General features: G+C 45.6%; 1 protein-coding gene across 2 annotated transcripts in view; it reads right to left on the reverse strand.

The window, feature by feature from the left end:
- Positions 1-10,659: 10,659 nt before the first annotated feature.
- Positions 10,660-26,801, reverse strand: part of Susd6 (sushi domain containing 6) — a 92,905-nt gene continuing 76,763 nt past the window's right edge. For both annotated transcript variants that reach the window (XM_076921833.1, XM_076921834.1), the window contains exons 3-6: positions 22,989-23,186; positions 21,122-21,260; positions 16,570-16,997; positions 10,660-14,502 (exon numbers count right to left, since the gene is read on the reverse strand). In XM_076921833.1, coding sequence (XP_076777948.1) covers positions 14,477-14,502; positions 16,570-16,997; positions 21,122-21,260; positions 22,989-23,186 — 791 coding nt within the window. In that variant the 3' untranslated portion in view covers positions 10,660-14,476. The remainder of the gene's footprint in view (positions 14,503-16,569; positions 16,998-21,121; positions 21,261-22,988; positions 23,187-26,801) is intronic.

Raw genomic sequence — 26,801 nt, forward strand, 5'->3', positions numbered from 1 at the left:
CTTTATCTAATAGTTGCTGTAAATAATTTACACATCACGACATCACCAGCAAGGCTGTCTGTGGGCCGGATGGATTTGGGTGCATTTCCATAGGAAATCCAGAGAGTGGCGCTATCATCTCTCCATGCGCCCCATGAGGTGGTACATAATTTTGATTTGTCCCCTTGATCCAAGTGAAGTCTGCCAGGCTCTTTTCATCCTGAAAATTTTCTACGTGGTATTGCCTTATTATTCCCAGGGGACACAGAAAAGGTGCCCATTTCCCGAAGTTACAGCACTTACTGATAACGGAACAAAGGAAAGATCGTGTCCAGGTTGGGGAAACTGACGGATATACTAGTGTTACTTAGTGAGCATGCGTGACTCAGAAGCAGCCGCATCACTGAGAAGTCCTCCCACCCAGCGTGGGCTGGTGGAGCAGCTCTTCCATCAAAGAGTCTCCTCCCCACAACAACTGTTTACTGCTTCATGACTGATGGGAAGGGCGGGTGAGCTTCCTGGTCGTGTTAGATTCCTGAGAGTTTCAAGTATTTTCCTCTTCCCTACAGAAGGAAACGTGTCAATCCAGAGGGAATGGGTATACGATGTATGGACACCGCGTGTGCGTGTGCGTGTGCGTGCGCGTGTGCGTGTGTGTGTGTGTTTAATCATTGTTAGCATTATCTGGTGATCTAATTGTCTCTAATTTGGTCGTTAGCAGTCACTTGAACGGACTGGAAAGGTGGCTCCGTAATTAAGAACATATGCAGAGGATCTAGGTTTGGTTCCCAGCACCCATACGGCAGTTCACAACCATTTATAACTCCAGTTCCAGGAGATCTGATACCCTTTTCTGGCCTTCACAGGCACCAGGGACACATGCAGTACACATACATCCATGTAGGCAAATATTCAAACACATAAAATAAATCTTTAAAACGGTCACTTTCGCCGGGCGGTGGTGGCGCACACCTGTAATCCCAGCACTTGGGAGGCAGAGGCAGGCGGATTTCTGAGTTCGAGGCCAGCCTGGTCTACAGAGTGAGTTCCAGGACAGCCAGGGCTACACAGAGAAACCCTGTCTCGAAAAACCAAAAAAACAAAAACTAAAAAACCAAAAACCAATCAACCAACCAAACAAACAAACATAAAACGGTCCCTTTCAGGGAGCGTCCATAATTGTTTGAAAACTGTTTTACTCTTTGACATGAACAGCCAGGCTCCTTTATAGGCTTCCTCTGAAATCATCCAGTTTTCTCCAAGGAGCTCTGTTTTCTTTGAGTGGAAATAGATTTACTATATTTATGTGTATGTGTGTGTCTACACAAGTTGATGAGCACCAAATGCATGCAGTATCCCAGGGGAGCCAGAAGAGAGTTCCTATCTTCTGGAATTGCACTTAGAGATGGCTGCGAGACACCATGTGAGTGCTGGGAACTGAAGCCAGGCCCTCGGCAAGAGCAGCAAGGGCTCTTAACCACTTTGCATCTCTCCAGCCTTGGAAATAGTTTTTAAAACAGTAAACTGAGGCTGGTGAGATGGCTCAGCGGTTAAAAACCCTGGCTGCTCTTCCAAGAGGACCCAGGTTACAATTCAGTATTGACAAGGAGGCCTCCCACCATTTGTAATTTCAAGGGGATTTTGTGCCCTCTTGTGGCCATTGATGGTACTGCACACAAATAGTGCACAGTCATATATAGCCGGCAAAACTCATACACATAAAAATAAATAAATTGGAAGAAATAAAAGCAATGATCTCAAATATCAGTACCTTTCTCACTGTCCTTGGGTTGTCATTGTTCCCAAGCCCTCTGGGAAGAACTGAGAAGTATCTGTGTGTACATTGTGTGTATGTATATTCACATTATTTCTGCATTGTTTTATCAATCAAGGGGGCCTATGTCAATTTTGTATATTAAAACTATGAGTTTAGCTGGGTGTGGTGGTACATACCTCTAATCCCAGCACTAAGCAGACAGAGGCGGGCAGATCTATGTGAGTTAGAGGCCAGCCTGGTCTAAAGAAAGAGTTCTAGGCAGCCAGGGATACCCAAGAAAAGAAAGAAAGAAAGCCACGAGTTTACCTTGTCTGTCCCATTGCAGTCTGGCACTGTAAGGTTCATGCTGTTTTCTTGTTGTTGTTCTGGGTTTTTTGTTTGTTTTTTCCTAGAGGGGCTTGGTTTGAGATCTTCCTAAATACCCAGCCTAGTGATCTCTTCTTTTCACTGCATGATGCATCCTTTTGTTTGAGACTCAGTAGCCAAGGCTGGCCTTGATTTGTTATGCACCAGAGAATGACCTTGAATTCTTTTTTATTTATATTTTTGAGACAAGGTTTCTGCTATATAGTCTCGGCTGGCCTAGAACTCACATTTGGACCAGGCTGGCTTGGAACTCATAGAGATCCATCTACCTCTAGCTCCTGACTGCTGGTATTAAAGCCATGAACTACCATAGCCTGCACCACTCAGGGGCTTTTTAGATTTTTTTTTTTTTTTTTTTTAATTTGTATGAGTGTTTTGCCTACGTGTTTGCATGTGAACCACCCCATGCCTGATGCCCAGGGGAGATGAGACAAAGGCATTGGATTCCCTGGAACTGGAATCATGGAGGGTTGTGAGCCACCAGGAGTGATGGGAACTGAATCTGGGTCCTCTGAAAGAACATTGAATACTTTTAACTGCTAGCTATCTCTCCAAACCAAGTTTTTTTTTTTTTTTTTTTTTTTTTTTTTTTTTTTTTTGTGTCTGTGAAGAAAAAAAGGTGGGGAGGGGGAGGACGAGTGTGTGCAAAGACCACAAGAGGTATAAGAAGACCTCGTGCATCTGGAATCACAGGTGTTTGTGAGCCGGCTGATGTAGGTACTGGGGCCAGCACCTAGGTCATAATAGAATACCAAGTACTGTTAACCCCTGAGCCATCTCTCCATCCCTGGCTGCACAATATCTTTAGGAATGAATTGTTGAAAGAGAGAAGGAGAGCAGATAAGGATCTATGCTGTGATTTGGCTATTGTCAAATTGCTTTCCACAAGGAATGTTTCCATTTTTACTCTTGTTTTCTTTGTGTCTTTTGTCAACCTGGCAGACCGGAGGTATGATTTCTGATGCTTTAATGGCTGCTATTATTAGATCGTTTCTGCATGCCTCTAGTGAAAAACTGAAATGGACAAGGAAAGAATGTTGTGACTGAGTGGAAGTTCTGTCCCCAGTGGGTTCAGTATTGTCCCTCCAGGTTCACTGCTGTCCCTCCAGACTCAGCACTGGGGTTTGAACCTGGGCCTCACTTTTTTTTTTTTTTTTTTTTTTTTTTTTGGAAATCACTAAGGAAAACAGTAAAAAGTTTAATTTTTAACTTTGAGTAGCTAGCTGCCTGGTTGTTGCTGACAAAAACTTGCTCTCAAGCAGTGCATGCACCCTGTGTTGTCCCAGCCAAAGAGAAAGCAGTTTGGTCATACTGGACACATCAGATACCTCCATCTGCAGAGGCGGGAGCCAGCTGGTCCCCAGGAAGTTTTGCTCAGCTATTAGTAAACCACAGGCTTCAGGAGGGAAGTCTCTGCACTTGTCTGTGGGTATTCTGTTGCTGTGTCTTTGGTTAAAAATCAATGAAGTCTCCAGGAGGTGGTGGTGCATGACTTTAATCCCAGCATTTGGGAGGCAGAGGCAGGAGGCAGGGGGCAGGGGGCAGGGGGCAGGGAGGCAGGGAGGCAGGGAGGCAGGGAGGCAGAGAGGCAGAGAGGCAGAGAGGCAGAGAGGCAGAGAGGCAGAGAGGCAGAGAGGCAGAGAAGCAGAGGCAGAGAGGCAGAGAGGCAGAGAGGCAGAGAGGCAGAGAGGCAGAGAGGCAGAGAGGCAGAGACAGAGGCTGAGAGGCAGAGAGGTAGAGGCAGAGGCAGAGAGGCAGAGGCAGAGAGGCAGAGGCAGAGGCAGAGAGGCAGAGGCAGAGGCAGAGAGGCAGAGAGGCAGAGAGGCAGAGGGGCAGAGAGGCAGAGACAGGCAGAGACAGGCAGAGACAGGCAGAGAGGCAGAGAGGCAGAGAGGCAGAGAGGCAGAGAGGCAGAGAGGCAGAGAGGCAGAGAGGCAGAGAGGCAGAGAGGCAGAGAGGCAGAGAGGCAGAGAGAGGCAGGAGGATTTAAGAGTTTGAGGCCAGCCTTGTCTATAGAGTTCCAGGACAGCCAGCAGGGAATATGGAAGTCTACCCCTGAAGAGAAAGGTACTCTTAATCTGAGCTGATTCAAGATTATCATAGATTTGATCTGCCTCATATCGGACCTTATCATTTAAATCTCCAAGAAGAAGAAGAGGAAGAGGAGGAGGAGGAAGAGAGAAAAAGAAAAGGGGGCAATAATTTCTTGTGGTTCCTCACTTTAGGTTTTGCCACTTATTTATTTATTTACTTCTTGTTATCCCTGTGGATGTCTATAGCCTGCAAGACCCTCCTCTTCCCATTTTGTCCAATAGTCTCTTGCTCACTTCTCTGTGAAAACTATTAAAACATAATTTGTCCTCTAAGACACAAAGCAAGAGGCATCTTCTTTCATGGGAGACACTATGCTCCTCTCAAAAAGCACTGACCCTCCTCTTCACTCTGCAGCCACTTTGCTGATTGGTCCTTCTCCTCTTCACTCTGCAGCCACTTTGCTGATTGGTCCTTACAGCTTTCCGTCCTTTTCACATTCTTTGTAAAGCCCTGTCCTTACACTCCTCTCTACCCCACTGTACCATCCTCTGAGGGGTAGACTGAATCTCACTCACCACTGTCTTCTGAGAAGCTAGTATCAGGCTTTGTGTGACGCCAGATACTAACTAGTTTACTGAACACATCCAAAAGGGAATGAGCTATGAAATGACTGGAACAGAGGTGGGAGTGGCCATCCGGTAGGGTGGTGGTGGTGGCACAAAGTCCCGCCAAGAACAGCCACTCAAGAGCTTCAGGAAACCAGTGGCCCCCAGAAATGAGGCAGCATATGCCTGGTGTGTTTGTGCTGAGCCAAAGTCCTTGTTTCACATGCCCCAGTCTCTCCAGATGTTGACCTCAGCTCGAAGGCTTCATCTACAAACAGTCTGTCTTCACTGGAGGCCAGACAGTTATTCCCCCAGGGAAGTTCCACTGGGGGAGATGTCCACACTTGCCAAAACCTTCTGCCTTGCAGGGCTAAATTGAGAAGCCCAGACCCAACTGCTATCTCAGACTTATAAAGTCTAAGCTGCCCCCGCATGAGTGCTGGGGCCACATCTATGTTGTGAAATTTCCTTTTCCCGGGACACAGGGGTGTCAGGGGAAGTCCAGAAAACCAGGCAGCTGTTCCCCTCCAGGGCATGAGATGGAACTTTCTTGTGGTTTTATAACATTCTTCTATCGCCAGCAGCTTGCAGGAGAGCCAAGCCCAGTTTAGGTATGTGTACCATCTCCAAACAAGTTCACAGTCAAATAACATCTCATTTAACAATGAAAGGGAAAACCCTGGCCGATGCCCCAGCACTATTTCCTGAAGTAAAGCAGTAAGACCTGGAATTCAGAGAATTCCTCTGGGCCAGGGGCACATAGGAGCTGCTGGGTACTGTCGGCTGGGTCAAAGCCACACCCTGGAGACTGAAGGTCCAGCTTTACATGGGAGAGTGGACTAGCTTTGGGAATTCTCGGGAGGAAATTTTGTTCAGGATAATACATGGACCAAGTGCTGGGGGGTTGGGGGGGTGTTCCCAGGGAGTAGTGACAAAAGAAGCCAGGGAAAGGGGGAAGTGGGATGTAGAGGTGACTAGTGGTTCCTGTGGGGTTCAATCCAGGAGCCTGGATTCAAATCCTAGCTCAGTGGGAGACTGGTTACTTACATGGTCTTGGGCTGCACTTGGACCTGTCTGAGGTACATTTTTTTTTTCCACTTGTGAAATGGGTAAATGGTCTCTGCTTTGTGAAAATGGCTTCCTCACAGGCAGATGTCCCTGTTGGCATTTTGTCTAGGCTCCGCCCCACAGTTACCTGGCAACAGCCAGGTATGTCTGACTCATGATAAAAGGGGCTGCTTGCACCCTCCTCACTCCCTCTTGTTCTCTCTTGTTCCTGCTCCCCTCTCTCCCCTTCCCCCGGCCCCATATGCTCATGGCTGGTCTCCCCCCCCCCCCCCACCTTTCTCTCAACTCCCCTCCCCATGCCCTGAATAAACTCTATTCTATACTATCCGGCTGTGTGGCTGGTCCCTCAGTGGGAAGGGATGCCTCAGCATGGGCCCACAGAGTCACCCCCTTCCCCTATACCATACCTCGCCTCCACCAAACATATTCCTGGTTTTTCGTTATCTTGTTATAAAACATAACAGTCCCTGCTGGGGCTCAAGTGTATTATTAGCAACAACATCTTTTGTCCTGAAGACAGACCTGAGACTGTGCATAGAAGACTGAACTTCTTCACTGCATGGGTGGGACCTGACAGTAAGTTTCTCTTATCCAGGGCTGGTTGAGAAGGCCACCAACTCCACCATGGGGTGGGCTGTTCACATTCCCCTTTGTCTCCTTATTCTATGTCCAAGGCTTTTTGGGAACAAAGAGAAAATCTCCTCCCAGCGGGGCCTTGGCATTTGGAGTGGGAGTTGCCCAGTACCCTCTTGCAGAAGTGGCAAGTCTCAGCTCCCCACTACTGCAGTGGAACCTGCCACTTCCAGGGCAGGGGACAAAGGCTGCCTATTACCTGGCAGGAGGTCCCTTCTGTCTCACAGCCTCTTTGCTCTAGTCCAGGTTGAAGATTAGTCAAAGCTTCCACACTGAGGTCTAATCTGGAAGCAGAGAGGCAGGGTTTTAAATGAAGGCATTGCCTAGTTCGGATGACAAATCTGGGACATGTTCTCCATCTATGCTGGGCTCGCCTTTCTCTGTGCCTTTTCTCTAGGTCTTATCTGAAGGATCCAGGGAGGGAGTGAAGAGCTTCCTGGCATTAGAGACATCTTTCATCTTTGCTGAGAAACTTGTTTTGAACTTGCCCGAGGTAGCTCCGAGTTCCCCGAAGCAAGCAGCCGTAGGCGCTCTGCACACAGAGGAAAGCTAGGCTGGAAAGGATGGAGGCCTTGCTCAAAAGCCAAGCAGATCAAGGATATTGGTTACTCGCTGCAACCTGAAGTTAAGGTGCTATTGCTGAGGACAATACATATGTCACCAGAGTTGAGCAAGTGCCACCCCTATTGACTAGCATTCAAGCACGGAAGGTGCTCTGCACACTATCAGAGGTGAAAGGTAACCTTCAGTATCTCCCAGATACAATCTCTGTAACCTACAACAGCCTGCCTCTAGGCTATACGGGTGCAAGAGTCACCCAAATGTTACAGGAATGAACAAGCACTTTCTGATTGGCTTTAAGGCTCACTCCATGAGATAGTAAAAAAAGGGACCAAGATTTTGAGTCCAAATAGGCTATAGGCCTCGACAAGGGGGTGGGGAACCTAAAACTATCATTCTGCTATAGGAACATAGCAGGAAAGTGACTTATAATGACAAGCTGCTATATGCATCAACATGGTGCTCCAGCACTATATCCTGAAGTAAAGCAGCAAGACCTGGAATTTAAAGCATTCCTCTGGGCCAGGGTAGACAGGAGCTTCAGGGTGGCTTCTGGCTCACTTGACTCTCCCAGGACCAGGAACCATGCTGACTGCAGAGGCAAAGCCAAGCCCTTCCCAAAGCCACTTTGATAAAGTGAAAAACCTTTGGAGCACTTAATCCTAAATGGGATGACTTCATGCTGCTCCCCCAGCGCCGCCCCCTTCCACTCAGGGATCTATGTGGAAGAGGAGGTAGAAAGACACTAAGTGTTCTGTTTTATAACCGGTGGTGGTATAATGCAGCAGGAGGGCACACCTCAGAGGGCGGGGCAAGTTGTTCCCCTGAGGAATCAGTCATATGACAGGCCAAGTACAAGGAAGTTTTTTTTTTTTTTTTTGTTTTTTTGTTTTTTTTGTTTGTTTGTTTGTTTGTTTTTTTGCAGGAAGGGTAGAGGACCTGGGGAAGGGGCAGAGGCAGAAAAAGAAATGAGGAAGAGACTTGGGAGGAATGAGGTGTGGACATGATCAAACTACATTGTATAAAAGTCTTAATTAAAAAAAAAAAAAAAGGTTTCCAAAGAAAGCCAAGCAGAAATGTAGACTTGCTGAGGTTGTGGGGGTGTGGGACAGAAACACGCTGTCACTCCACTCCTGCTCTGCTGCCAGGTGGCCAGAAGACACGTAACTGGACAGCTTGGCATCTTCAATCAACCGCAGAACTGGGAAGCAAATGGCCACGGCATGATCTGTGCTTTGTCTTTCCCTGGACACTGAAGTGCGACAAAGATTGAGTTCCAGGAGACTGGGGTAACAACCTTCAAGCTCTCTTGGCAGGGCTAGTTTTGAGTGGTTTTCTGTTCTTGTATCCTGAGGCAGCTTGGGGTTATAGGCAGAGCTGCCTGAGGCGTATATTAAGGATAAGGGCTGGAAGACAGTCAGGTCTGAATTCTAGTTTCCATCACTTCACAACAGTGTGACCTTAAAATAAAACATTTTTTGCTTTCGTTATTAACCATTATTGCAGTCCTGAGGACAGCACCCAAGATTCTGTGCTTCCTAGACCCATCACCACCCTGATTTGGGGTTTTGTTGTTTGAGACTAGCTCTTCCTATAGCCCAAGCTAGCCTTGAACCTGTGACCCCACTACCCCAGCATTTACAGTTTTAAGTCCATTGCTTTATTTACAAAGCTTAGGTTCAACATTATGACACTACCCCCACCCCTGCCTTAGCCCCCGTAAGTTGCTAGGGACTGGAGGAGTGCAGACTGAGCCCAGAACACACTCCATAAAAACTCTGTTGCTATCTTTTGAGTTTGACTCTTTCAAACACATCTCCACCACACCTAAGTTCCTGCTTTGTCTTGTGCCTGTTGAGTGATCTGTCCTCCATTATCACTTAATCAATCAGTCTACCTACCTATCTATCATCCATCCATCTATCTTTAGCATTTCACTATGTATCCCTGGCTGATCTGGAATTTGCTATGTAGGCCAGGATGGCCTCAAACTCAGAGATCTGTGTGCACCACCACTCCCAGCTGTCCTTATTTTAATTCAGTTCTCACTGCCTTCTTCCCTAAATACATTTTTCCTTGTGGTGCTAGGGGTTCAAACTTCAGGGGCCTTTAGGGATGCCAGGGAAGTGCTTGTTCTACTGACCTACATTACCACCACCCCCACCCGCCACCAATGGCAGGGTTTCACTGAAGTCATAGCTGGCTTTGAACTCCCAATCTTGCCTCTGCTTCTGAAGGGTGGCATTAAATGCATACAACACACTCCTGGTTTTCCTGCAGTTCTGTCTAGCTTTCTTCTGTTCTCCCAGCAGTGATCTGTGTATTTTCCCCTGCATCCAGTCACCTAACTTCTGTGTTAATAGTGACTATATTTACCAATTTCTAGCCCAACAGCTATCTTCCTAGAGATCCTACTGTCATCCCCCCAGCTCAGTAGGGACATCCACCTCTTTATATGCAGTTAGAGTCCATCTCCTAACCCCTTCAACTTTAGATCTTGCTAAGGCATTTAACTGAGACCTGCCAAGGTGATTTCCATGCCCATAGGGTGTACAAACATCCCTTATGGGCTGCTGAGACTCCCCATTCTCCATATTACTTCCTTGAGTCCCCAAGTTCAGGAGCAACTTCTTTCTCTTCTTTTTCTGTTTTTCACTGCCTAGCTAGCAACGTCTTTGTTCTATTACATATACCATGTACACATGGCTTCCTTTGTGCCCAGACATAGGTTGCACCCATGCTCAGTCTGTCTAGGCTCATGGCACTGGTCCTTCACACAGCTTAGCTGTGCTTTATCTGAAGGCTTGGAGTCCCCCATCCCATCTTCTTGTAGGTTCCAGATTCTATCAATCATGTGATACACTTTTTAATTGTCTCCCCTCCTGGCCCAATTAACAGTTTACACTGGCCCCAACCATATTGGGCTCAAATGCTCAAGTGTTTGGCAATCCTGAGAGGAAAGCACTTGATCAAGAGACAATGGGTTTCTACTGATAATAGTTGGTGGTCCGTCTCCTAGATCACCCTCCTCAGCACTGCCATCAGTGATCTGCGTACCCCCAAGGTATCCCCGATCTAATCAATCACCAAACTGTCAGTTCTATATTCTTAATGAGTACTTTCTGAATCTGTCCCATTTCCATTACCTGCCAAGCAGCCTCTTCAGAGCTGGTGCAGCATCTAGTCATGAGCTCTTGCCTCCATCTACTCTTTGTGTGTGCGCGCACAGTGTATAGGTATACATGACAGTTGGGTACACATGCAGAGGCCAAAGGATGACATTGAGTGTCTTCCTCTACTGCTGCCCAACTTATTCTTTCCTGAATAAGAAATATGAACCTGGAGCTCATTAATTAAGGAGGCTGCCCTCATTGCAGGACTGTAAGAACACACCACCATGCCCAGTTCTTTGTGTTGGTTCTGGGGATACGAATGCAGGTCCTCATGCTTGCAAACACTCTACCAATTGAGCCGTCTCTCTCCTCCTCTCCTCCCTTCCTTCTGTGGTGCTGGAGACTGAACCTAGGGCCTCGCACACACCAGGCAAGCACATACAGCTTTAACCTCCACACCTACTCTCTTCAGTCATCTAGAGGTTGGTAAAAACTATTTCTGGAAAGGACTACATATCACAACTGCCTTCATAAGAATTTTTATTATTATTTAGAAATGCAGTTATATACATAGAACAATTAAAATTAAATTAAACTTTGTACAAATATTAAAATACTATCTTCATACCCACTGCAATGTACAGGATACCAAAAAAATATATATATAAAATAAAATAAAGCAAACCCAGATTGATTGACATCCTGCACAGTCAATTAAGCATGTGTTGTTTTAAACCATTATATGAGTACCATTCTGCAAAGGATCCCATAGTGGTGCACAGCCTTAAGAAGCCAGGCCAGTGTGGATAGAGCCATGCAACCCTCAACTACTTCCTCTCCTTACTTGGCAATCCAAGTGCTCTCCTCCACATGCCCCACGGTGAGCTCTACTACTGGGGGAGGATGGGGGGGGGGCACTTTGTTCAAAACTCTACTAGGTTTTCAAGTGAGTATTAAGTCACATCTCAGAAAAACTGGCCTGCCACCTTTGGCTTTCCAGGGAACCATCTACCACATCACTCGGCCTAAATATATGCCAAGTTAAATATTCTCTCAGGCTGCAGAAAGCCCAGCAGCCCCAGGAGGCTCTAGCTGCACTGTCAGCCACAAGTACACCTGGAATTAAGCTGCGTAGCTTCCATGCTGTGTGTCCCTTCCAGACTCTTTGCTCTTTAGGGAGGGGGAAGGGAGGAAGGATCTAAACACGTCTGCAGCATATTCCATTTTCTATGCTAGAATGTTCCTCAGGAACAGAGGAGATACTGTTATGCAAGAAGCCAAGTGACTCAAGAGCTCTGACGGGACTGGGAGGAAAATGCCAACTGCCATCTATCCCCACTTGGCCACTCTCAAAGCAGGAAAAGTATACCTTTGTCTGTCTTGTAGCCTGGCTTCTTTACAGAACTGTAAAGCTGGGGGTGCAGGGAGGAGGGCAGGAAGAATGGGGAAGACGGTATTACTTTAAGTTCTCTTTGCAAATGGAGTGCTTGTAGAATGTACACTGAAATGCCTTATAAAACCAAACAAACCCACAAAGTGGTCAGGACTCTGCCCATTTCACAGCTCGCACACAGTGAAACACACAAAACACAGAACTGGGCAGATAGAGCCTACCTGTTAAACTAAGGCATGGAAGGACGGAATTTTCTGTTTATTTCATCATTCTGGCCCTTTAAAACTGATAGACTGTGACAGCAAGTCACCAGGATATAAAACCTGCATTGAGTCAGTATAAGTATGAAAAAGCAAAAACATCTCCCAAACCAAAAAACCCTGTGTAAAAGTCCTTTGGTGCTGATTGCCTCTTTTGGACAAGTCTCAGGAAGCCCCTGGAGGTGAGCCCAGTAAAGTAGGCTGCGTAGTTTCTTCCCACTTGCTCTAAGCTTCTTTCTGTCCAACAGCCTGCCACCTGCTACTGACCCTGTTTCTAGCCAGGCTCCACTTCAAGGCAATTAAGTCCCCCAGTCCTTCTGTAATGGACAAAGTCCAGATGCCCCAGAAACCACAGCACATGGCTTATGGGTAAGAAATTGCTTTAGAAGAAAGAAACAATGCAAGAAGAAGTCACAGATGGCAGCAACAGTAGGTGGGAAACCTCAAGAACAGACCTTCTAAAAGCCAGTGACAATCGGATGGGGAACATGGGTGGCCCTTTATCCTTCAGTTAGGAGATCCTGGGCCCATGATCCCCAGAGCAGGCTAATGGATGCTGGGAGAAAACGAGGCACCAGGACGTTCTTTTACCGAAGGCCCAAGCCAGTCACCTACAAGGCTAAATAGCCCCAAACAAAAGTGCAATCTGTAAGGGGCAAAAGCTCAGGGTAAAGACACAGAAGAGGGAGTATCTTTCATTTTAAAACTCCTGGAACAGAATTCAGATTTTAGAAGAGCGTAAGCAAAAGAGGAAGGCCCATTCAGACTTGTGCTCCTTGCCCAGTTCTCCCTTGAGGAGGCTGGACACCACTGAAGCTGAAGAAGAGCCATGGTGAGGTGGCTTGGGACCTTGGAGCCCACCCACAGGTAAGCCAGTGGCAGCAACAGTTGCTAGGTGTGTTTTAGTCTTCTAGTCTAAGCACCTTCTCCAGTCCCTTCCTCAGCCAACCACACTGGTAGCCTGGACACGGGGCACAATGGACTGGCCTCCTGGGTTAGTGTGGGAGTGGCCAGCAGGGGCAGCAGGCACTGCCCTTATCCTGAGAGGAGTTGAGGGTAGCAGGAAGCCAGGCATGACAAGGACTAAAGTGCATTGTGAATGGAGGCAGTGGGCAGTGAGCTAGGAGAAGCTATTCCCCTATTTTTGAGGCCACTGATACCTGGAGCTAACCCTGTTGTGTCAGGAACTATAAATACACTGGGTTTTAATTACTATTACCACCCCAGAGAGGCCCATCATAGGTGCAGTCCAGGATTGACTCTGAAGTTTCCCAGCCCCAGGCTTGAGGAGGGGGAGAAAGAAGAGGAGCATAAGAAAGAGGAAGAGGAGGAAGAGAAGAAGAAAAAGCACACATTCCTTAATCTGTCTTCTCAAGATGGTAGAAGCCTGGTGGGGCTCAGTTACCCAGACTTGTCAGCATTTAGTACAGGGCCATAGGAGGCCCCAGCAAAATGGCTGGAGCATTTCTTCAAGGCCAGCCCTTTCCCACTCTCAGGAGCTATATCTCAGGTTCCTGGGTACCCACCAATCTCTATCATCTGGTAGGGAAGATAAAGAGTGGCTTGTCAACGATGACCTGTGGAAAGGCAGGAGAAGAGAGCAGAGGAGGAGCAGCGGCCCAGCAGGCCACTTCCTGGGCATAGTTACTAAGGCACATGACGGTGGTGAGGAGGGTCCTCAGGACCTGGCCGGAGCTGCCTGCAGCCACCAGGGCTTGGTCTATACCTCTCAGCCTCCCCTCCATCACCACAAACCTAAAAATGAGCAACTTGCCCAGACTGCCAAAAGCCAGATGAGCTTCTGTTGGTATCTCAGCAAATCTCAGGATTCTGTGGGCTGCAAGGAAGCCAGAGCTACCTAGGACTAAGTCCAGGAAACAGCATGCAACTTCCCCTTATCCAGGAACAGAAACCAAGGCCAAGACAGCCAGTGCTGGAAGCAGGAAGTGAGAACTTGCATATTAGGAAGACAATCATTATCTGACACCCTTCTTCCCTCCCACGGGTCTTCTGGGTGCTCTTGGAAACTCTCAAAAGAGCCAGGAGCCTGCACCAGAGCTGGTCAGCTGAGTGCTGGGCGGCTTTGGCAAGACTTCCCAAACCTTCTGTTCTTAGTTAAGGAAGATGCCATCAGTGTCAACACACAGGGCAAGCTCAGGGACCCACATTCTGGACCCAACATGAGCTACTCCTGCTTTGAGTGCCTTACTACTCTTCAATCTGTTTTTGCAGCCGCAGGCCTAGCCCCTGGGTACAGGTGGCAGTAGCCACTAAGGCCTGTGGACAGCAACCCACCTGCACAGCAGGGAACCTGGACAGGGTGGGGGAAGGCACGAGTAAACACAGCAGTGCTCAGGCCCTCATGGCTGTGGGGCAGCCACCAAGGGCTGGCTGGAAGGGACCCAGCGGCTGAGGGAAAGGGAGGGTTCAATCCAGCACATTCAGACATGTCCCTGACAGATGGGAAGGCTGGGCCAGGCAAAGAGCCAGGTCCTCCAGCTGTCCAGTGAGCAGATGGTGAGAATCTTCCTTGAGTATCCAGCAAGGTGGCCTGCAGGCTCTCAGGTACGTAAGAGATACACAGGTGGCAGCTCAGGCATCCAGGTGGGGCAGCTGGAGAGGACATGGTACTCAAACCCACAGGAAGAGAGAGGACGGGCAGAGAGGAGAGAGGCCAGTGGCAGCCCTCATGCTTCTTTCAACAGTGGGATATCTGCAGAAACAGGGAGGGAAGTACAACAGGTGTCTCTAAAGGTGTCTCTCAGTATCACTTCCAACTCCACCCCAGGGCCCCCAAACAGCTCTCACTTAAAGAAGTAAAATGCTCCACTGTACACGTCTAAGCTAGTCAAGGTTCCCTGCTCTCTGTTTCTGGCCTTCCTGCCTCCATTCTCCCACTCCTGTATAAAATCTCAGTGCTAAGCCTGGCATCCAAACACCCTTTGGTGCCACCAACATAACCCTGATTGCCTTCTCTGGGTCTTGTTACTTTCGATTCTTCTCCAACTTTGCTCTAAGAAGCTACAAAGTCCTCCTTAAGTTCCACCTTTTTTTTTTTTTTTTTTTTTAAAGCCACCTGTCATCTGTGTGAACCTGAACAAATCAGTCGGGACCAAAACAGTGGGTTTTGGTCTTCTCATAAGTCACTAGAGGGGAGAAGTGCTAGACCCATGCTTCAAGCTTTTGACTTCCTAGGACATCTGTCTTATCACAGCTGCCCTGTTTTCTGAGTACTTCATTATGTATTCATTCATTTCTTTTTAACATGTGTCTACATCCACACACTGCAGGAAATATGTGGTGATGTGCATCTGTACCTGCAGGTCAGAGAACAACTTTTGGAAGTCAGCTCTCTCATTCTACCATGTGGGGACTGGGAATCAAATCTAGATCATCAGGCTTGGTAGCAAGCGCCTTTCTCTGCTGAGTCATCTTGCTGGCCTTATTTATTTGACAGACAGGGTCTATGCAGTCCAAACTACCCTCCACTGTGGTCCTCTTATTTTAACCCTTTAAGTGCTATGACTACAGGCTTGAGGCACCATATCTGGCTAGCCTTACAACTACTGGTTCTAGTATTTCTCTAGTGCAGGCCCCACTGACTTTCCAACTGATATTCCATGCAACAGACAGAGTGCTTCCTGTTTGCGTCAGATCTGAAACCTCACCCAGCAATACACACAAGATGTGGCTTTCAAAAAGGTTTGCTCAGGCCAGGTGTAATGGCACATACTTTTAATTCCAGCAGAATACTTTTAATTGGAGGCAGAAGCAGAGCAATCTCTGGGAGTTTGAACCAGCCCTCATCTACATAGTGAGTTTCAGACAGTACCCTTGTCATCTCTCTCCAACAAAGAGAAAAGAAGGCAAGCTACTGATAGACACATTTCAAAGTGTTAGACATGGACTCTATCCAGGACACCAGGATTCACTAACTTTCCCCTGGGGCTCTTTCAGAAAGGCATTATGAAGGCAGAAAGTGTTATTATCAACATGGAGCTTCTAGGTTTTATCTGAATCCTGAACTACACTGGGATTTCACCTACAGATATTCTTTAAAGGGACAGATTCAAATTATAGTTAAACTCTCCATCCTCTGGCAAAGGCAGACTGTCAGTAGGAAACCACTGCACTCTATGGTCAGTGTGACACAAAAGGAACTAGTTATCTGGGAGCCAATATGGCACTGTAAGGTTAAGAATGCTGGTTTAGAGCCACAGTCATTTAGTTTTAAATCTCAGCTGTCAATGACCAGTGGATAAATGACAAGTGAAACTAGGTCCCATATTCTCCATCTGTAAAATGGGGACAGTTATAAATATCTACTACTCACTTAACTGCCAGCGTAACTGTCCAGCTTAACTGTGATGGACAACACAAGGAAACCAGCAGTTCTATACTTCTGTGTAGAATGAAGCAGCTGTCTTCTCTACAAGATAAGCAGACTACTGTTTTTTCTGCAGTACCACCCAAGGTCTCCTTATTTTCTGCCACAAATATAAAACTTTGTAACAGTCCTATACCCTGAACCCCATGTAGTTGGTTTAGCAAAGCCTATGGCTGTGAATAGTCTGAGAGCCATAAGAATTCACAGGTAACAATGAAGAGAGCCCAAAGCTCTACCTGGCATTTTGAGGACCAAGTCCTACTTTGTACGCTAACATTCTATTAGCCCTCACCCCCTGAAAATACACCAATTACTAGAGTGGCCCACAGGGCTTCTTTACTCCCAGCAAGGATTCTAACAGCCAGTAATTCGTGTTTAGCAAAGACCACTTACCATCTGTGTACTCCTCTGATGTCAGGGATAAAAGGCTTTGTATGTCACTGTTCTCTGAATCTGCAGTGTCTTTGTGTGTCAGTCGGCTGCTCCCTGAGCCGGCCACCCAGGAAGATGTGGTTGCCTGGTGCACCATCACAGTCTCTGAGCCCTGGGAACCCCAGGCTTCACACAGCCCAGAATGGCCTGGGGCCTCATCCTCTCCACCTGCAGAGGAGCAGGCCGCCTGGCCTTGCAGCTGCTGCTCCCTTGGCATGTTCCTCCCACTAGGTGCAGACCCTTCTGACAGAACAATCTGTACTCTGGGATCAGCCGGTGGCATGCAGTGACCAGAACTTCCATACACAGCTTCCTCGTATGAAGGTAGTGCAACCTGGACCCCATCCACCATGATGGAGACCTGGTCCCCAGAAACCCCCTGTTCACGCCTGGATCAGAAAATAAAAAGACAAAAGAAGAACCTGAATAACACAGAGTTGAATAAATGATGTGGTATCAACAAAACCCATCATTTCCCAGTACTTACCATATGCCAGCAAGTACAAGGTACTGTAAACACTTAAGCACACTGGATCCTCACCTGAGCGCTTCCACCTAGGGATTCACCAAGAATGCAGGCTTGGCTCAGAGGAGTTAAGTGCAGTGGTTAAGAGTGCTGGCTGCTCTTCTAAAGGACTCGAGGTCTGACTCCCAGTACCCACACAGCAGTGCTCAACCACCCATAACTCCAATTCTAAGAAATCCCATATGCTCTTCTAGCCTCAGGAGATACAGGCACAAATATCATGCACAGACATACATGCAGGGAAAACACCCATACACATAAGTAAAATAGAAACACAGCCTGCTGGACCTTAAGACACATGCTTTTAATTCCAGCACTTGAGAGGCAGATGCAGGAGTTTGGGGACAATCTGTTCTACATAAGAAGAATCTGTCCTTTAAAAAAAAAATTAATTTTAACACAAATGCAGGAACATGTGGCAAAGTCTACATAAAGTCCCCTGCATCATCCAGTGGTGACACTGGTGTATACTCCTGCTGAGGTCAGGAACTGTAACCTAGATACTCCACACCCATCCTATAATCATGACTTCTTTCCCCATACAGCTATAATGTTGTATTCCAGAAACTTAACAATGGTGTGCTATAATTTAAACTTCCCAAACTGTCTGCAAACTTATCCATGTGGCTCTGTGGTTTTTATCCAGAATCAAACATACCATATTGGCTAATTTTATGGCAACTTGACATAGGCTAAAGGCATAGGAGAAAAAGGATTCCCACTTGAGAAAATGCCCTCATAGACTGGGTTGTTAGGAAATCGTTAGGTAGAGCATTTTCTTAGTGATTGATGAGGGAAGGTCCAGCCCATTGTGGGTGGGGTCATCCCTAGGCTGGTGGTCCTGGGTTCCATAAAAAAGTAAGTTAAGCAAGCCATTAAGCAGCAACCTTCCATGGCCTCTGCATCAGTTCCTGTCTCCAGGTTCCTGTCCTGTTTGAATTTCTGTCCCAACCTCCTTCAGTGATGAACTATGGATATTGTAGTGGTTTGAATATGCTTGGTTCAGAGAGTGGTACATTAGGAAGTATGGCCTTGTTGAAGGAAGTGTGTCACTGTGGTAGTGGTCTTTGAGACCCTCTTCCTAGCTGCTTGAAGTCAGTCTCTCCTGGTTGCCTACAAATCAAGATATAGAGCTCTCAGCTCCTTCTCCAGCACCATGTTTGTCTGCACGCATGCCATGCTTCCTGCCTTGATGACAATAGAATAAACCTCTGAAACTGTAAACTAGCCCCAATTAAATGTCCTTTATAAGAGTTGCCTTGGTCTTGGTGTCTCTTCACAGCAATGGAACCCTAAGACAAATGCAGAAGTGTAAACCCTGTCTTCTCCTACTTGCTTTTGATCATAGTGTTTTATCACAGCAAGTAACCCAAACTATGACACATATACTCTATGTTTAGTTGTCCTGTCCCTTTCATTTCCAGTAATCTAGAATATCCACTACAGTTTTATTTTATACACTGACATTTTAAAATAATTAAAATTACTTTATGTGTGTGGCTGTTCTGTATGCCACATGAGTGCAACATCCCAGAGGCCAGAATAAGGTGTCAGGTCTCTTAGAACTGGAGTTAGAGATGGCTGTAAGCCACCATGTGGATGCTAGGAACTAAACCCAGCATCTCTGGAAGAGTAGCCAGTGCTCTCAACTGCCCAGTCATCTCTCCAGCCTTGACCTTGAAGTTTTAAAGCGTCTATGCCACCTTTCTAGAAGGATGTCTCACCACCTAGATATGTGCAATTATATTTCCTTATAACTAAATTTAGGTTAAGTTTCATAAAGAACTCTACATAGATGCAGATGTGTTCTTTGATCTATCTTCCACTACTGAGAGGCACAGTCAGATGTCAGCCTATACTGCCATTGCTCAGTGGTTAACTTTCTTTACCTGTACTTGGCAGACACAATCTATATTGCCTGACTCAAATAACATACACAATAAAGACAATTAGCAAGCATCCCTAAAATACCCAGAGATTTCTGGATGAAAGGGAAACAACAAAAAAAAATTATTACATACATCCATCCATCCACCCACCCATCCATCCATCCATCCATCCATCCAACCACCCATCCATTCTACATTGTCCTCTGATGTATATACAATGTTTACCATGGTATGGTATGTGCTTACACAAATAGTAAATATAATTTAAAATACATATTTTGTTTATTTGTTTTTTTTGTTTTTTGTTTTTTTTTTTAAAGAATTTATTTATTTATTTTGTGTAAGTACACTGTAGCTGTCTTCAGACACCCATATGAGGGCATCAGATCTCATTATGGATGATTGTGAGCCACCATGTGGTTGCTGGGATTTGAACTCATGACCTCTGGAAGAGCAGTCAGTGCTCTTAACCACTGAGCCATCTCACCAGCCCCTTGTTTTTTTTTTTTTAAAGACAGGGTTTCTCTGTGTAGCCCTGGCCGTTCTGGAACTCACTATGCAGACCAGGTTGGCCTTGAACTCAAGCTTCTGCCTCCTGAGTGCTGAGTCTAAAGGTGTGTGCCACCACTTGCTGGCTGATATATTTTTTAAAAGTAGTGCTTGTACATGCATTTGGTACTCAAACAAACGCAATAGATACTAAAGCAAAAAAGAATCAACTGGTTACTTTTAACAGACTCACTGGTTACAGGGTAAATTAAACTGTCTAGCCTAGATGAAAAACAGATTAGAGTATGACTTGACATGGAAATAGCTCTTTTTTTTTTTCAAATAAATAGTTCCCTTCAAAACATCTCTTTAAAAATAATTGCTATTGGGCTGGAGAGATGGCTCAGTAGTTAAGAATACTGTTTGTTCTTTCAGAGGTCCTGAGTTCAATTCCTAGCAACCACATGGTGGCTCATAACCATCTATACTAGGATCTGATGCCCTCTTCTGGTGTGTAGGTGTACATGCAGACAGAGCACTCATATAACATTAATAAATACATCTTAAAAAAATAATTGTTACTCCTCATTCCTTCCAAACAAAAAAGGAAGAAGAAGGAAGAGTCACATTCCTGTACAGAAATTCACTTCAGGGTAGTCCATATCTGTAAGTTCCAAATCTGGAGCATTTTACAGAATGTGGTTTAGTCTGGACAGCTGTTCCTGAGACCTAAGACAATGACTGATGTCAGGCTATGAATGAATATAAAAGATCTATATTCTTCAAAGGCATGAAGTACCCACAATGGTTGAGCAACTATAGAAGCCAAGGCAGGTCAGGAAAAAAGTCTCTTATCAGAGATATACTCAGGGACAATCCCACCAGGGCCCCACCATTTGCCACCCTCATCTCCTGAGTCTAGGATGATAAATAGACAATGTACTATGAGAGAAAGAGAAGAATCCAGGCAAGAAAACCCATTTCTTCTAATTTCACAATGGTACCATGGTCTTGGGTTCTCACTACACATCATAACTAACTGAGAAGCTTTCTAGAAAATGGTAAGACCAGGATCCCACTCCAAACCAAATTAATGAGAATATGAGGGAAGTTGAGGTGAACAAAGGTTTAGAAACCAGGAGCAAGAAGAGGTAGCTTGCAAACACAAGCATGTATCAGCACCACACAGAGGGTTGTACTTTCTATCATTGCGTCTTAGCTCCAAAGCATCTCAGGAATGATGCCAATGCTGCTGGAACCACACCAGAGACAGTGATGAGATGGAAATGCCATGGCTTTGAGGTTGGTCAGATATGTAGGTTCAAATCTCAGTTCTGCAATCATTCTGAGATATTATTTGAATGTCTCAGTTTCTTTGTCTGTAATGCTCCCAATAGAATCAAAGTAAAGCATGTACACCAGAAAGGACAGTGCCAGGCACATGCATGAGTTACACACACACACACACACACACACACACACACACACACACACACAACCAGGACCCTCCTCCCCACTTCCCAAAGATACAGGCTAACAGAAGCTATCAGCTTCTTATAGCTGGTCCCAGGTTGACATCATGGGAATGCTTGACTAACACTGTGCTCACCTGCTATGGTGGAAAGATTTCAGCTTCGGCTGCAGCAGTACAAACAGCACCACGAGGAGAAGAATGAGTGCCACAGAGCTGGCAGTGGAAGCCACTATGGACAACGCAGGGACTCCAAGTGATCTATGGGGTTCTTTGTCTAAGAAAACAAGTCATCAAAACATTTGGTACCCAGAAACACAAAACATGAACTCTACAAATGACAGAGTCAAATATCCCCTGCATGGTACAATACAGAAGCATTTATCTGACAACTGGGCCTTTTCAGGAAAATCTTATAAAGTGGCCTTATGCATGTATGGTGTTTCTGGAAACATTTCCTTCTCCTGATCCCCGAATAAAAGATCCCTCCTCATTCTAGCCTTTGAAGTCCATCTGGTAACTAAACTCATTAGCTGGCTGGTGAATTTCAACCATTAAAAGGGCCACATCTTTTTACTATCTTGAGTTCCACCATGTTTTCTCCCCCTTTAGCAGGGTAACTAAGAAGTGGGCAATAATAAGCTCCTGTCCTAAGCCCTTCAGCAATCACTGTAAACCCCATATTGGTTCCCTGAAGTAGAAATTTCTGGTATCTTTAGAGACTCGACTGTATCATGTGATATTGTTCTGGAAACTGTCTTATGAAAGAAATGTTTTTGTTGAAGCAGACACGTGGTGGTGGAGGCAGCCTAGAGAAAGGGCATTAGGATGTTTTGCTAGAGCAGATGAACATACGATGTTTGGAAAGAATATAAATATAGCCCAGTAGACAGTGGACGATGCTGCATGGTACTGGTATGCCTTACCATTCTTTGCTGGTCATAATTGGGCTTTGCTGACACTGGTTTTCACTGACAACTCTGGGTGGCATTGGTGTGTCTTACCATTCTTTATTGGTTATTATTTGTCATGACTTCATAGAGAGAAACAAACCAAAAAACTTGTGCTGGTATTCCAGAGGCTCCCTGCCGCTTCAGCGGACTTGGGCCAATTGACAGAGACTTGTAATTCTTCTAGATTGACCTGCTGTGGCTACTTCATAAATGATGTTTATGCGTCCTGCCGCTGCTGATTCATAAATGGTGTTTGTGAACAGATCAAGTTGCTACTAATTCATGTGAACTGAACTGTTGATATCCTGACAACACAGATTAGATTTGCTCCAAAGAAATATTTCTAAACAGGTCCACATCTTCCTTTGCTCTATTAACCTTTCCTTTCTACTACCTCTGGTGGGTGACGAGCTAGAAGGGACATTAAAACATTTTAAAACCCTTATTAAAAACAGATTTTAAAAAATCTAAGCCTACAGTTCTCACCCTCCTCTGAGGTATTACTGGCTAAGCATGTTCTGGTCTTAAAGCCCAACTGTGAATGAAGCACAGAGATGGCCATTCAACACACATTTCCCTTTAGAAACCTTCATTTTCCTGTCATGCAAGACCAGAGGAAGCAGGAAGGAAAAAGAAGGCGTCTGTACAGCAGGGCTTTAGCTTCATAACCAAACTCTCACTTTCTATTCAAGGGAAAAAATGAAATGGAAGAGACACTAGAAAATGTGTTAGTGTTGTGCACACTGCTCACTGTGCTAGAACACAGCCTAAGGGCATCAGCACCTGATTAGGCAAACAGAAATCCTGACGTCAAGGGGATTTTATATAGTCAAGCCGATGCCTCAATAAAAAGACACAGAGCCCCTCAATGGTTCAGAGGAATGTAACATGGCATCTACCAACAAACCCAAGGACTTCCGCAAGAAATTACCACAAAGGCTGAGAGGCCAAAGGGCTTACTTAACACAGCCTAAGGGAAAGCATGTGCCACTCCCCAGGAGCTAGGGAAAAAGCAGGACCCAGGCAACACCCTTTTTTACTTGCAGACTGACCTTCATTGAGATGACAGCTAACCTCCATGGCTGGCTTCCACTCGCCATTTTTGCAGGTCAGGTATTTGTAGTCACCCTTCAGCATGTAACCTTCTGCACACAGGTACTCGATGACACTGCCTGCTGTCAAGGAGTCTTTGCAGGGCCGGGGGTGGCAAATGTAGCCACCATTCTCTGGCTCTGGGGGCAGAGGGCACACTGCAAAGACAGAGGGAGATGATACTACAATGAGGCTTTCAAATGGGTATCTTCTCTTAGAAGCATGGCCCCAAATCACGATGGGACATAGACCTATCCCAATGCACCAGCAATTGGTCAGTCTGGATGCCCACAGTATTTCTCTCCCTACCAATGGCCAGTAGACTTCAGAAAAGTTACGTACCTGCTGTAATTTGCACCTGATTCTAACAGCATCCACTAACAGTGAGTCAGACTGAGGGGATAAAGTACAGGCAACTCACTAGGGCAAGTTTTAGGCTGTTTACAACATCAATTCCAGGAAAGACTCCCTGGATGAGTTTGGCTTCTGAGAAGATTTCAGAGAGCTTTCCTGGGAGGCTTCCAAAGCCCTGTGTATCTTCTCTTGTCTGCCAGGCTTCACTTGCCTTTGTCCACAGTAAATCCCATACTTCTTCTCTAGGTATAACAATCTAGTGTTAAAGTCATCGTCATCTATTAGGATTCTGTGAGATGGTTATCATTTCTTTCCTCTGACAATGAAGATATTAAGTCCCACTAAAGAGAAGCAACTTTTAGTCAAGATTAGGGCAGGGGGACAGTTAACCTGGGACCAAAGTCAGGTCCTCTGATTCTGACCTCAGCTCTTCTTCCCATGAGTCCTAATTCCTATCCCATGGGCTGATAGGTTTGTAAGTTTATGTATACCAAGATCACTTCTTTTCACGCCCTCAAACTGGTTAATTAAAGAGATGGCAAACAGGTATGGTAGGATGGTGGTTTAGAAAGGCTGTCATAGGAGCTAGAAGGTCCAAGCTAGGAGATGGAAAACTCTATTTCTATCTTAGATTATAGAACTGAATCCCAAGCCAGGCAATACAAGGTGGTGTGCCCATGCCTAGTCCATGGGGGCACTAAGGAGTCACTGAAAGTCTAGCCTGGTGAAGGCAGCATGATCAGGCACTCACCAATTTTTTTTATAAACACAAGATACAACAAAGATTTTTCCAAAGGAAATTCAGTTTTGTTGACTCCTTGCCAGCCTATCCTTAGTATCACAGAGACATCCGTGTGGGAATCAGAATGGTCATTTCCTCTTTTCACTTCCTCTAATGGGTTAAGAGTGACTGGGAATTACACAGGCGTGTCTAACTACCAGGATAGGGCCCTGGCTCCTTCCCATGTGAACACCCCATGGATCACATTCTGCAGCTGTGCTCTTGTGGCCTCCCACTCTCTGACCCAGATGCTATTATGCAGGTTGACATCAAGTCTGGCTAGGGGAAGTATCAGACGCAAAACAATCCTGCCCTCAGGCTGCACATCCCTAGGTAGAAAATATGGCATTTTCTTTTGTTTTATCATTTAAGTACGTTTATAATTTTTCTTGGGCAGGTGCTTGGGGTTGAACCAGGAACTTGTCCATGCTGGCTAGATAAGCACTCCACCGAATAGGAGACAATCCCATTCACTTTCCCATTATCTGATCCTTTGGTGGTACTGTGGATTCATCCCAGGGCCTCACACACGGCAGTATACATTCTACCACCGAGCTACCATTCCAGCTCAAGAATTTTTTAAAAGTTGCCAAAGGATCTAAAAGCCTGGCAGAAACTATGAGTCCAAATATGAATCCCTATCCCCTTAAAGGACACACCTCTGATATCTTACCACCCACCTGGCTCAAAGTCCTGAACAGGAGAGAAGTGAATGAAAACATTTCTGCAGTTCCCTAAGTGATGGCGAAGTCATTCAGACAGCTGGCAAGCAAACAGTTGCTTTACTATTTCATTTTCCATCTTCTATCCATCAGAGTAGCAAACCCCTCAGACCTTCTGACTGACTCTTGGCTCTCTGCAGACTGTGTCTAACTGGTTCATTTCCTGGGCATAATTAATACTGAACACTCTGGCCCATTCCTGAGAGCAGGCAAGACCCACACAGAAGCAGGCCAGTGTGTATGGAAGAGACTTTCAGAGAAAGGGCTAGGATTCTAGAGCCAAGTCTACTCTGCTACACATTTTCTTCTCCTATAAATCCCATAAATACCTAGGATATCAGTATATATGTGGTATAAAGCTAAAGATGTATGTGTACAATGAAAAGCCAGATATCTTATTCTGCTCTGGCCACTCAGCTCCCTCCAAAGATACTCAACCCTTTCAAAACAAAGAAGTAATAGAATATAGGGGTATGCAGGCTCCAGTCCCTAAGTGAGTAGGCAGGCATATATTTAAATATCTAAAAAGATATTTATCTTTCAAAAGACTCAACAAAAGAGGTTTCTGGCTAACAGCTACAAAGAAAAGACTACACTGTCAAAGACAGGAACTGCAGGGTCAACAGACATACATGGAGGCAAAACACTCATACACATAAATACATAAGTAAAAATTAATCTTTAAGAAAATGTGTTTAATGAAGGTGTTGACAAGATGGCCAGAGAGAAGCTCTCCTGAGGACTGAGAGGAGGGGAGGGGAGAGAGAAAGAGGGCCTCAGGCCCAAGCATCAAATCTAGAGATGTGGTCACTGGAGCAGGGCCGAAATATTACTATAAATGTCCTACCTGCCTATAATCTCAGCAAACGGTTAGAGCAGGTCCTTTCCATGTGTGTCTTTAGGAGGGCTATAAAGGTCACACTAAGGCAGAGCATGACACTGTGTATAGAGCCTATGGTCCAAATTCCTTGGCCTGTGAGCAGTATGTCCTCTTCCCTCCCCTCCCCTCACTCTACTCCCATCTGTCCTTTTCTGGCTAACTCCAGGTAAAACTAGCTCTGTGTCAGCATGTGTTCCACTATGATGCTCTGCCTTGCTACGGGCTCAAGCGACTGGACTGAAAAGGTGAGCCAAAAGGAAGAGCCCTTTCCTCTTTTCAAGTTACTTTTCTTGGTTATTTTTTTTCCCACAATAACAGAAAGCTAAATAACATAGAGCTAGTAAAGGCTATTGTTAATAGTCAGCAGTCTTAGTGAAAGGAGTTCTTGGAAGTGTTGGTGATAGGTTTATGGATCCAAAACCAGAAAGATCTACATGATGGAGCACAAGACATAACCAGGTGTGGTACCACACTCCTATAGTTTCAGCATCAGGAGGATTCTGAGTTCAAGGACAGTCGAGGCTACACAGTGAGGCACTGCCCCTCTCTCCCAAGAAGGAAATTAAGCAAGCATGTAAAAAAACAAAAACAAAACCCAACATTTAGCAGAAGACCCTTTAACGTTATTTAGAAGAGGGGTGTTTATTCACTTGTAAAACTCTTTCTTGATAAAGGTTCAATTTCTAGTTCCAGTTTGTTAACAGAGCCAAAGAAAAGTCAAGATTACAGAAAGTAAACTTGTTTACATGTTGTTTTGTGTGTGTGTGTGTATAGGTAGTGAACTCAGCTTCCTAGATGTACCATTTTCCTGAGTTCCTTCTACATGAACCATTTTGAACCATTTCACACAAGGACAAAGAGGCTCATTCACTGAGCTCAGTGATTTTCCCCAAAGCTGACTTTGTTCAAAGGAAGGTGAAAAGCATCCCAAACAAGTTGGAATTAGAGCATTACAAATACAAAGGGAGAAAGAAACAGACAGACAGAGACAGAGAGAGTCAGAGACACAGAGAGAGACAGAGAGACGGGGGGCATG

The sequence above is a fragment of the Arvicanthis niloticus genome, chromosome 23 (genome assembly GCF_011762505.2).
Source record: "Arvicanthis niloticus isolate mArvNil1 chromosome 23, mArvNil1.pat.X, whole genome shotgun sequence".
In the NCBI taxonomy this organism is placed as follows: domain Eukaryota; kingdom Metazoa; phylum Chordata; class Mammalia; order Rodentia; family Muridae; genus Arvicanthis; species Arvicanthis niloticus.